This window comes from Panthera tigris, chromosome B1, assembly GCF_018350195.1.
Source record: "Panthera tigris isolate Pti1 chromosome B1, P.tigris_Pti1_mat1.1, whole genome shotgun sequence".
NCBI classification, from domain to species: domain Eukaryota; kingdom Metazoa; phylum Chordata; class Mammalia; order Carnivora; family Felidae; genus Panthera; species Panthera tigris.
In genome coordinates this window covers 149387620-149400896 of record NC_056663.1, presented here as the reverse complement: position 1 = coordinate 149400896, position 13277 = coordinate 149387620, and the positions used below count along the sequence as shown (strand labels likewise).

The 13277-nt window shown below is 36.9% G+C and overlaps 1 protein-coding gene across 4 annotated transcripts in view; it reads right to left on the bottom strand.

Annotated features, from left to right (window-relative positions):
* Positions 1-13277, bottom strand: part of CENPC (centromere protein C) — an 81004-nt gene that overhangs the window by 5989 nt on the left and 61738 nt on the right. For 2 of the 4 annotated variants that reach the window (XM_042984429.1, XM_042984426.1), the window contains 3 exons: positions 5831-5959; positions 3845-3940; positions 2021-2175 (listed from right to left, as the gene is read on the bottom strand). In XM_042984429.1, the coding sequence (XP_042840363.1) occupies positions 2021-2175; positions 3845-3940; positions 5831-5959 (380 nt within the window). Of the gene's footprint in view, positions 1-2020; positions 2176-3844; positions 3941-5810; positions 5960-13277 lie in introns of those variants that run through there. The other 2 variants (XM_042984427.1, XM_042984428.1) reach the window with 2 other exon arrangements.

Here is a 13277-nt window from a genome sequence, read left to right as displayed (position 1 = left end):
AAAAAATAAATAAACGTTAAAAAAATAAAAATAAAAATAAACTTAAAAAAATTTAAAAAAATAAAAGTGTGCTTCATGTTTAAACAAAAAATGTAAAACTATTCTTGTTATCAAGAAAAAAAAGTAACTCATTTTCATTAAAAACCGTTAAAGACAATATTTCAAAGAAATAAAAATCAACTATAATAACCTAATAACATGTTATTTTTCTACAGTTCCTTCAATTTCATTTTTAAATTCTAGTCACAGTAAAATAGGGAACTCTCTGCTTAAATATTTATCCTAAAGGTCTTCTTATATGGCTATTCTTTAAAATAATATGTCTAAACTGATATAAAAATACTTAGTAGAGTACATGGAACATCTAAGTGGTATATAACTGCTTAGTATCATATAATGGTTTATCTTATTCGGTCAAAATATAAAATATAACCATTTCTTCCTGCAGGACATTTCAACTGTGTCTAATTTTTGCAATTACTATCAATGTTACAATAAATACCTACATATGTCCAGCTTCCCTAACCTTTAAATTATGTTCTTAGGAAAATATTCTGAAATGAGATTCATAGGTCAAAGAATACAATTATCTTTCCAATAATTTCTACTAGTTCAGTAAATATAAAATATCCACGTTTCTAACGTGGACTCCTTTGAATAGTGGCCAGGTTAAATACTTACAAAACATTCACTACTCAAATTTTCTTTTGTATAATAATGGCATTACAATTTAATAGGTAAGTGCTATTATTTCAATGATAGTATTGCACAATGCTTATCTAATTAATTGTTCTTTAACGATTATACAGGAATTATTACTTCAGTTAAATGCGTTACTTTTACTCCTTTAATAGCACCTGAAGATCAATAACATTTTAAGATTGGCTTAAAGTATATCTTAAAGTATTTTAAATCTGGGGCGCCTAGGTGGCTCAGTTGGTTAAACGTCCAACTTCTGGTTTCGGGTCAGGTCATGATGTCACGGTTTGTGAGTTTGAGCCCTTTATCAGGCTTTGTGCTGACTGCTTGGGATTCTCTGTCTCCCTCTCTCTCTCTCTGCCCTCCCCCACTCATGAGCACATGTGTGTGCTCTCTCAAAATAAGTAAATAAATAAATTTAAAAAAAAATTAAAGCATTTTAAATCTGGATTCTACTTATACTAATGTAATAATGAATTACTCTTTTACTCTCATGTGTAACTTCTTTCCTTGTCTCAAATTGCCCTTCTTTGTTAATACAAATTCAAGGGCCCGCATGTTCTTTCTTTTTTTCCTTCTTGAGTTTACTTCAATTTTGTCAGTAAAAATAATTGTTTTGAACACAATACTCTACTAACCCATGATACCACAAGTTCCTGAAACGCTACTTACTGAAAAATGTGCCTCAGACATAACGTTTTTTAAATGTCAGTAAAATACTACTATTCTTAAAATTTGGTGATTTTCAAATTCTGTAATTTTCAAATTCAAAATGTGCAAATATATGTATCTCACATCAGTGGTGTAGGGGTGTGTATCTCCAGTAAGAGACAGAGGCAGAGACTGACCCACCTTGCCATCTCATTATAATTTCAGCCAGTAATACTACCATATACAGTAATACATTATTTAGTACTTACTGAAGTAAACTAGCTTCTAGTCCTCCGTCTACTGCTAATTACATGATTCTGAAGAAGACTTTTAAAACCTCATTGTTGCTAAACTACATGATCTGAGAAACGAGATTTAGGCTTAATTTTCACTGGCTTTACTGATTTGTCTGCAAACCTAGATATATTCTAGGATTCTTTTAAGTAAAGAAACGTCGGAATTTTTGAAGTTTGAAGTTACAGTGCTATGTACAGAATAAGTACTTTTAAATAACCATTGGTTGACCAACTCTAAAAAGACTTAACAAATAAAAAAAATTCTCATACACTATAGTAATTTCATTTCTGAGAAAACAGTATTTTTAATGCCTCATCAAGTCCAATAAATGAGAGTTATACCCAAACATAAATATATGGAGAAATACACTTACCAATATATCTGAGCCAACATGCTGTTTTCCCTTTTCTTGATGTGGTCCTAATATCAATTTTCCCATCGAAAAAATGGGTGTATCCAGTGTTTTATATACTTTCAATTCACCATGCTCAACAAAAAACTGATATGTATCTCGTGGCCTTAAAAGATCTAAGGGAAAAACACTACTATAAATATAAAGCAATAGCAATAACAATGATCAATGATAGAACATATACACACATGTATACAAGAGAGTTATTTCTAGATATAAACCTCATTTACTCGAGCTAAATAAAATGGCAGAGGTAGAATTTTGTCTGCCTTATAAGCTGTGTGACCAGGCAAGTTATTTCTCACCCTGTGCCTGCTTCCTTTTCTATAAAATGAGACAACAGTTCATCTATGTTAGAGCTGTGACTATCAAATGAATTAATGTGTATAAGGTATTTAAAACACGGCCTGGCACAAAATAAGCATTAGATAAGCCTTGGATATTAATGATAATAGTGGCAGTATTATTATTATTTCTATTATAGCTCAGAAAACAAAATTAGCTAGGACACAAGGTAGAATTCCATATCTTTAAAAAGTTTAACAAAGCCCACAATTAACAAATGTATCGTCATAACAACAGATTTTGTGCTTGCCTGACTGATTATTAAATAGCAAGATTTCTGTCATGTGAAGCAAGAGTTCTAATAGATGCTCAAAAATAACTACCTCACTCTTCAATTTCCCTTTTACTTATAAACCTTGCCAAATATATAGTTAATATATTCTTTATCATCGGCTTGTTTCCTTGGATTTTTGGTAATGTTAGTAATCTCACAGGTTATAGGACATAGAAAATACATAGATGCAAGAAACAGATAAAAAGCAATGAACTCCTGACAAACTCACTACTTTTCGAACCTAAACAGCAAATGTTTTAAGATACTACACTAAACAAAATTTTCTGTACTTCTACCTGTTGCCAAATAAACAATCTGATTATAAAAATAACTGTACTACTTAAGATGTCAAATGGAACTTACTTCACAGCCAAAATTTTAAGTGAAAATACCATTACTACCTCTCTGACTTGACCTATTTGTCCTCTGACTTAGGATAAACAGTCCTCAGTACTTACTGGTACTGTCAAAACAGTTAAAACATCTAAATATTTCCTGTATGTAAATACTGCCTAGTTGCTAAACAGCTGAGTGTCCCCTACTTGCCCTTCTCGCACTATAGCCCCTCCTTTGGAACCAATCATGGTGTCCCAGGCACTGTACTTTTAATGCCTACTAGATACAACAGGAGGCTTCTAGGACCCTGTGCTGACCTTCAACTTAAACCTGGCATTTGTGTGGCAGATCAGTGTCCTTGCTAGTCATCATCCTAAAGATCTGATATCCCAGGTATTATTTTTGGTATGCATGACCCATAAGGCTGTCTAAATCCTGCCCACAGTCCCTGTCTGGTCTCACAGTAAGGGGGTATCCTGGGATCTACCAGCTAAATTGCAACAATTACCCATAAAAAGCCCTTGTCCCCATGTGTCCTCTTGATCAAAGAAGACCTATACCCTACCAGGGAGGCAACACTCCTAATGATAGCACTTGTAACCCAGAGTATAAATGTATTGTGTTATGTGCCCTCTAGATGTTGTTTGGTATCAATGCTCCTCCAGAGTAGTCTTCACACAGGCTGCTTATTGGAATTAGATACCCTACTGGACTTTGGCTCTGAAACAGCTGGGAAGAAAAAGAAAAAGTAGATAGGCTAGTCATCCAGCCAGCAGTTTGCCCTTACTAGCTGTTAAATTAAGCATTTTCAGTATCATCTCTAATCTTACCCATGAGAATCACCTCTCTTGTTTCTGGGTCCTTTACCCTTGTTGGTTGCAATGGATCTCCCAAAGGTACATTCAGATTTACCATGAATTTATTCTCTGCAAAAGAAGTATCATTGAAATAGAAACTAGTTAAATAATTCTTCTCAATTAAAAATAAGTCTAGTATGAAATATAGCTACAAACCAAACGCAAAAAAAAATTGCCAGAGGCATAACACTCTCTTCCAATTTTCCTATTTATAAATGACCACTCTGATAAAGAAAAATTCAAAAACCACAATGATTTAGTATGGAAGCAAACATACTAAATTTATTTTTGTAAGCTTGATTTGACAACTCTTGATATTCTTGCGTCATCAAGAAGTTATATGGCATACTGAATATCCTTTAAGAGAGCTGAAGTATGTAATACACTTCAGAAAAAAATTTATTGAAATATCTATTTCATTTTATTTGTATTGAAGTAGGCTACAACAGAGTTGAACTCATGACCCTGAGATTAAGACCTGAGTTCAAGAGTCAGATGCTTACTGACTGAGCCACCCAGACACCCCTAAAATATCTATTTTAATCATAGTTTGAGCACAGGAAAGGGCAGTTTCAGTGAAAAGCAATTTACTCATGAAGAAATGCTTTATATTATGCCATTAATGATTTTTTTTAAAGAACAAAATCTGCGTTATTTCCAAAATCTTGACAAAAGTGGACGCTAAAAAGTAAATTCAAAATAAAAGAAAAACATGGGGCATTGTGTGACTCTTGATCTCAGGGTTGTGGGTTCAAGCCCCACAATGAGAGGGGAGGGGAGGGGAGGGGAGGGGAGGAAATAAAATAAAATAAAATAAATAATACAATATTCCAAAACTCATGGAATGCAGCAAAAGCAGATGTTAAGAGTGAAATTTATGGTTATAAATGCTTGTATTAAGAAAATTTCAAATAAACAACTTCACATTACACCACAAGGGACCAGTAAAAGAAAAGACTTAGCTGAAATTTAGTAAAGGAAGGAAAAAAACAAAAATTATAAATAAATAAATAAATAAATAAATAAATAAATAAATATCAGAAGTAAATAAAATAGAGACCAGATTAAACAATAACATTGAAAGTAACGACAAGTTTTGTGTTTGATTTCTTATCTGGTCCAATCTTGTGGAGTAGTGTGTTAATATTTATGTATTAAATATTTAATATTTACACTGTAGATTCTCTAGCTTTATTTTATTGTTAATCTTCAGTTTTATACCACTATGGTTGGAAAATATACTTGATATGATTTCAGTCTTCTTAAATTTGCAATATTCATCATATTTCTTTTCATGTGATTTTAATAGGGGATTCTTCTGTGTGTACTTGAAGAAAATGTGTATTCTATTTTAAATACATCTTTTAGAACCATGTATTCTGAAGTATGCTTCAAGTAAAAAAGTCGTTAAAAAAAAAAACTTTAACTGAGGGTACTCATTTAAAATGAAGCATATCAGAGGGGAGGTGGGAGAGGGGCTTGGTGAAATATGTGAAGGGGATTAAGAGTACACTTATAATGAGCACTGAATAATGATGTATAGAATTGCTGAATCACTATATTGTACACGTGAAACTAATATAATACTATATGTTAACTATACTGGAATTAAACAAAAAACTTAATAGAAAAAAGAGAAGAAAAAAAGTGAATTCACCCTAAACTATTATATCTAAAGGTTTTAGAAATAAATTTCAAAATTTATAAAGAGCTACCTCTCAGAGCACTACTTATTTTTAATGTTTATTTATTTATTTTGAGAGAGAGAGCACAAGCAGGGGAGTGGCAGAGAGAGCAAGAGAAAGAATCCTAAGCAGATTCTGCATTGTCAGCCTTGAGATTATGACCTGAGCAAAATCAAGAGTCAGAGACTGAACTAACTGAGCCACCCAGTTGCCCCACCAGCGTACTATTATTTAAAATAAAATCCAAAAGTTACTTTCAGGAATAAGTTCATACTTCTTTCATCATTATCAAGACAGATCCTTTTCCTATTAGCTAATTTGTTGACTTTTCCAATGTTTCCTTTTGCCTTCCTTTTAGATGGTACTGTGTCTGGGGACAGTATTCCACCAATCACAAATCCTCCTGGAAGTTAACAACAAAAAAGGTAATAAAGTATCATACCTGGGAAAGTAAAAATATTAAAAAAAATTTAAATTAATATAGCGTATTTCCTTTCAGACTACCAGAGGATATACTACTATTCCATTTTACAGCTAGTAACTCAAATAACACAAATACCAACCAACCCCACTTATGTTTCTACTACCCTAAATACAGATGAGCTGATGGAAGATGGGAGAATGATCTCTGTTGCTTGAAATCAACAGTCATCAATGGAAGGTTAAAAAACACACAAAGAGGAGAGATTCAACATGGCGGAGAAATAGGGGGACCCAAAGTTCCCTCATCCCTCAAACACAGCAGTGTTGAGGCCAAAGGACTTTGAACCCCAAGAGTCCAGGCTGCAGAGTGACAGAGATTTCTCCAGGGGCCCGGACAACCTGGCGGGCCATAGAGCTACTTTAACAAACAAATCAAAGCACACCTGGTACAGGGTCCAAAACAACACTAAAAGTAGGGAGATAAAGCAATCAGAGTCACAACAACAGAGAGCAAGTAACACACTCCAAAAAACACCTCCTGAAGGGCCAGGCCCTGGACAGTGTATGACCCCTCTTTAATATAGTAGTGCTCACAGATGCAGGACATATAACAAGCTTTTAAAACACGTAAGGTACAGAAAACTAGCCAAAACGACAAAACAGAAGAATTTTCCTCAAAAGAAATTCCAGGAAGTAGCAATAGCTAAGGAATTGATCAAAACAGATATAAACAATATAACTGAACAAGAATTTAGAGTAAGTCATAAGATTAATCGCTGGTCTTGAAAAAAGCATAGAAGACAGCAGAGAATCTACTGCTGCATAGATCAAGTAACTAAAAAATAGTCATGAATTAAAAAATGCTGTAAATGAGGTTCAAAATAAAATAGAGGCGGTGACAGTGAGGATTGAAAAGGCAGAGGGGAGAATAAGTAAAATAGAAGATAAAATTATAGAAAAAGATGAAGCTGGAGTTGACTCTAGAAGATGATGGTGTAGGAGGACACTGGGCTCACCACGTCCTGAGCGCTTAGATTCCACCCACATCTGCCTAAATAACCCAGAAAACTGCCAGAAGACTAGCACAACACTCTCCAGAGCCAAGCGTAGACAAGTGGCCCATGGAAGAGCAGAGAGGCGATGTGCGCTACACGGACTGGTGGGAAGGAGCTGGGCGGTGGAGGGGCAGCCTGCCTGCCAAGGCAGAGCCCCCGAAGTCTGGCTTGCAAAAGTGGAGGGGCCGGACTGTGTGAGTTCTGAGAGCCAGCGGGACTTAACATCTGGAATGTTATAAGCCAACAGCTCTGCTTGGAGAGCAGGAGGATGACAGGACACCGGGAGGGAGAGGTGTTGAGCCCTGGAAGACAGAGCTCAGTTCGGCAGGGAACAAAGGCGCTGGCAAGCACCATCTCCCTCTCCCATCCCCCAGCCGAAATCCCAAAGGGAACCAGTTCCCCTCACCGAACTTGCTTGCACCGCACAAAAACCCAATGCTGTGGTTCTGTGGATCCATCCTTCCCACGGGTCTGCCTCCCTCCTGGTGCTACAGGCCCCTCCCACAGGGGACCACCGATGGCAAAGGGAGCTAAGCCTGCCCCTCCCACCACTGTGCATCTTGTGGATCCACCCCGGCTAATAGACCAGATCCCCTCGAAGCAGCACCACAAGCCTGGCATGTGCAAGTAGCCCAGACAGGGGCCACACCACTCCACAGTGAGTCCTACCCCTGGGAGAGGAGAAAATAAGGTACACACCAGTCTGATTGTGGCCCCAGCAGTGCGCTGGGGCAGACATCAGGTCTGACTGCGGCTCTGCCCACCAACACAAGTTACCTGGACAGTACAGGGGAAGTGCTCTGCAGTTTAGAGCCACCCAAGGGACTACCCAAAATGACGAAACAGAAGAATTTTCCTCAAAAGAAACTCCAGGAAGTAGCAACAGCTAACAAAATGATCAGAAACCATTTAAGCAATACAACGGAACAAGAATTTAGAATAATAGTCATAAAATTAATTGCTGGGCTTGAAAAAAGCATAGAGGACAGCAGAGAATCTATTGCTACAGAGATCAAGGGACTAAGAAATAGTCATGAGGAGCTAAAAAATGCTATAAATGAGGTGCAAAATAAAATGGAGGCGACCACAGCTCGGATTGAAGAGGCAGAGGAGAGAATAGGTGAAGTAGTAGATTAAATGATGGAAAAAGAGGAAGCTGAGAAAAAGAGAGATAAAAAAATTCAGGAGTGTGAGGGGAGAATTAGAGAACTAAGTGATGCAATCAAATGGAACAACATCCATATCATAGGAATTCCAGAAGAAGAAGAGAGAGAAAGGGGCTGAAGGTGTACTTGAACAAATCATAGCTGAGAACTTCCCTGATCAGGGGAAGGAAAAAGGCATTGAAATCCAAGAGGCACAGAGAACTCCCTTCAGACGTGACTTGAATCAATCTTCTGCATGACATACCATAGTGAAACTGGCAAAATACAGGGATAAAGAGAAAATTCTGAAAGCAGCTAGGGATAAACGGGATGTAACTTACAAAGGGAGACCCATAAGACTAGTGGCAGACCTATCTACTGAAACTTGGCAGGCCAGAAAGGAATGGCAGGAAATCTTCAATGTGATGAACAGAAAAAATATTGCAGCCGAGAATTCTTTATCCAGCAAGTCTGTCAGAATAATAGGAGAGATAAAGGTCTTCCCAAACAAACAAAAACTAAAGGAATTCATCACCACTAAACCAGGCCTACAAGAGATCCTAAGGGGGATTCTGTGAGTGAAATGTTGCAAGGACCACAAAGCACCAGAGACATCACTAGAAGCATGAAACCTACAGACATCACAATGACTCTAAACCCATATCTTTCAATAACAACACTGAATGTAAATGGATTCAATGCTCCAACCAAAAGACACAGGGTATCAGAATGGATAAAAACATAAGACCCATCTATTTGCTGTCTACAAGAGACTCATTTTAGATCTGAGGACACCTTCAGATTGAAAGTGAGGGGATGGAGAACTATCATGCTACTGGAAGTCAAAAGAAAGCTGGAGTAGCCATACTTATATCAGACAAACTAGACTTTAAAGGCTGTAACAAGAAATGAAGAAGGGCATTATATAATAATCACAGGGTCTATCCAGCAGGAAGAGCTAACAATTATAAATGTCTATGCGCTGAATATGGGAGCCTCCAAATATATAAAACAATTACAAACATAAGCAACCTTATTGATAAGAATGTGGTAATTGCAGGGGACTTTAATACTCCACTTACAACATTGGGTAAATCATCTAGACACACGGTCAATAAAGAAACAAGGGCCCTGAATGATACATTGGATCAGATGGACTTGACAGATATATTTAGAACTCTGCATCCCAAAGCAACAGAATATACTTTCTTCTTGAGTGTACATGGAACATTCTCCAAGATAGATCACATACTGGGTCACAAAACAGCCTTTCATAAGTATAAAAGAATTGAGATCACACCATGCACACTTTCAGACCACAATGCTATGAAACTTGAAATCAACCACAGGAAAAAGTCTGGAAAACCTCCAAAAGCATGGAGGTTAAAGACCACTCTACTAAAGAATGAATGGGTCAACCAGGCAATTAGAGAAGAAATTAAAAAATATATGGAAACAAACAAAAATGAAAATACAACAATCCAAACGCTTTAGGATGCAGTGAAGGCAGTCCTGAGAGGAAAATACATTGCAATCCAGGCCAATCTCAAGAAACAAGAAAAATCCCAAATACAAAATCTATTAGCACACCAAAAGGAAACAGAAGCAGAGTAGCAAAGACACCTCAAACCCAGCAGAAGAAGAGAAATAATAAAGATCAGAGCAGAAATAAACAATATAGAATCTAAAAAAAACTGTAGAGCAGATCAATGAAACCAAGAGTTGGTTTTTTGAAAAAATAAACAAAATTGATAAATCCCTAGCCAGACTTCTCAAAAAGATAAGAGAGAGGATCCAAATAGATAAAATCACAAATGAAAATCGACTTACCACAACCAATCTCACAGAAATACAAGCAATTATCAGGAAATACTATGAAAAATTATATGCCAACAAACTGGACAACCTGGAAGAAATGGACAAATTCCTAAGCACACACACACTTCTAAAACTCAAACAGGAAGAAATAGAAAACTTGAACAGACCCATAATCAGCAAAGAAATTGAATCAGTTATCAAAAATCTCCCAACAAATAAGAGTCCAGGAGCAGAAGACTTCCCTGGGGATCTATGAGACTTTTAGAGCACAGTTAATACCTATCCTTCTCAAGCTGTTCCAAAAAATAGAAAAGGAAGGAAAGCTTCTGAACTCATTCTATGAAGCCAGCATTACCTTGATTCCCAAACCAGACAGAGACCCCACAAAAAAGGAGAGTTACAGGCCAATATCCCTGATGAACATGAATGCAAAAATTCTCAACAAGATATTAGTAAATCAAATTCAACAGCACATAAAAAGAATCATTCACCATGATCAAGTGGGATTCATTCCTGGACTGCAGGGCTGGTTCAATATTCGCATATCAATCAATGTGATACATCACATTAATAAAATAAAGGATAAGAGCCATATGATCCTGTCAATCGACGCAGAAAAAGCATCTGACAAAATTCAGCATCTTTTTTAATAAAAACCCTCAAGAACGTTGGGATAGAAGGAACATACCTAAGCATCATAAACGTCATATAGGAAAAGCCCACCACAGCTAACATCATCCTCGATGGAAAAAAACTGAGAGCTTTCCCCCTGAAATCAGGAACATGACAGGGATGTCCACTCCCACCACTCTTGTTTAACATCGTGTTGGAAGTCTTAGCATCAGCAATCAGACACAAAATGAAATAAAAGGCATCAAAACTGGCAAAGAAGTCAAACTTTCACTTTTTGCAGACAACATGATACTCTGCATGGAAAACCCACAAGACTTCACCAAAAGGCTACTAGAACTGATACATAAATTCAGCAAAGTCGCAGGATATAACATCAATGTACAGAAATCAGTTGCATTTCTATACACCAATAATAAAATATCAGAAAGAGAAATCAAGAAATGATCCCATTTATAATTGTACCAAGAACCATAAAATACCTAGGAATAAACCTAACCAAAGATGTAAAAGATCTGTATGTTGAAAACTATAGAAAATTTATAAAGGGAATTGAAGAGAACACAAAGAAATGGAAAAACATTCCATGCTCATGGATTGATTAGAAGAACAAATATTGTTAAAATGTCTATCCTAGGGGCGCCTGGGTGGCTCAGTCAGTTGGGCATCTGACTTCAGCTCACGTCATGATCTCGCGGTCCCTGAGTTCGAGCCCCACATCGGGCTCTGGGCTGACAGCTCAGAGCCTGGAGCCTGTTTCGGATTCTGTGTCTCCCTCTCTCTCTGACCCTCCCCTGCTCATGCTCTGTCTCTCTCTGTCTCAAAAATAAATAAAACGTTAAAAAAAAAAAATTAAAAAAAAGTGTCTATCTACCCAAAGCTATCTACACATTCAATGCAATCCCAATCAAAATTGTACCGGCATTCTTCTCAAAGCTAGAACAAACAATCCTAAAATTTGTCTGGAACTACAAAAGATCCCGAAGAGCCAAAATAATATTGAAAAAGAAAACCAAAGCATCACAATTCCAGACTTTAGTCTCTACTACAAAGCTGTAATCATCAAGACAGCATGGTATTGGCACAAAAACACACACACAGACCAATGGAATAGAATAAAAACCCAGAATTAGACCCACAAATGTATGGCCAACTAATCTTTGACAAAGCAGGAAAGAGTATCCAATGGAAAAAAGACATCTCTTTAGCAAATGGTGTTGGGAGAACTGGACAGCAACATGCAGAAGAATGAAACTAGACCACTTTCTTACACCATACACAAAAATAAACTCAAAATGGATGAAAGACCTAAATGTGAGACAGGAAACCACCAAAACCCTAGAGGAGAAAGCAAGCAACAACCTCTTTTGGCCTCAGCCACAGCAGTTTCTTGCTCAACACATCTCCAAAGGTAAGGGAATTAAAAGCAAAATGAACTACTGGGACCACATCAAGATAAAAAGTTTCTGCACTGCAAAGGAAATAATCAACAAAACTAAAAGGCAACTGATGAAATGGGAAAAGATATTTGCAAATGACATATTGGAGAAAGAGTCAGTATCCAAAATCTATAAAGAACTTACAAACTCAACACCTGAAAAGCAAATAATCCAGTGAAGAAATAGGCAGAATACATGAATACACACTTTTCCAAAGAAGACATCCAGATGGCTAACAGACACATGAAAAGATGCTCAACGTCATTCATCATCAGGGAAATACAAATTAAAACCATAGAGATACCACCTCACACCGGTCAGAGTGGCTAAAATGAACAACTCAGGAAACAACAGATGCTGGCGGGATATGGAGAAATGGGAACCCTCTTGCACTGTTGGTGGGAATGCAAACTGGTACAGTCCCTCTGGAAAACAGTGTGGAGGTTCCTCAAAAAATTAAAAACAGAACTACCTACGACCCAGCAATAGCACTACTAGGAATTTACCCAAAGGACAGGAGTGCTGATGCATAGGGGCACTTGTAACCCACTGTTTATAGCAACACTTTCAACAAAGGCAAATTATGGAAACAGCCTAAATGTCCATCAACTGATGAATGGATAAACAAGATGTGGTTTATATATACAATGGAATACTACTTAGCAATGAGAAAGAATGAAATTATGCCATTTGCAGCAACATGGATGGAACTGGAAGGTGTTATGCTAAGTGAAGTAAATCAGTCAGAGAAAGATATATGTTTTCCACTCATATGTGGAACTTGAGAAACTTAACAGGAGACCATAGGGGAAGGGAAGGGGAAAAAACATAGTTACAAACAGAGACTGAGGAGACAAACTTTAAGAGACTCTTAAATACAGAGAACAATCTGAGGGTTGATGAGAGAGTGGGGGAGAGGGTAAAATGGATGATGGACATCGAGGAGGGCACTTGTTGGGATTAGCACTGGATGTTGTATGTAAGTGATGAACCACAAAAAAGAAATCTACCCCAAAAAGCAAGAGCACACTGTACATACTGTATGTTAGCTGTTAGCCAATTTGACAATAAACTATATTTAAAATAAACAAATAAATAAAAAACAAAGAACACAAAGGCCAGCAATGAAATATTTATAATGATCCACATGCCAGCTTAGCTCATTGACTTACATTTACCCATCACAGAAAGGAAATAACTTTTAGAGAACA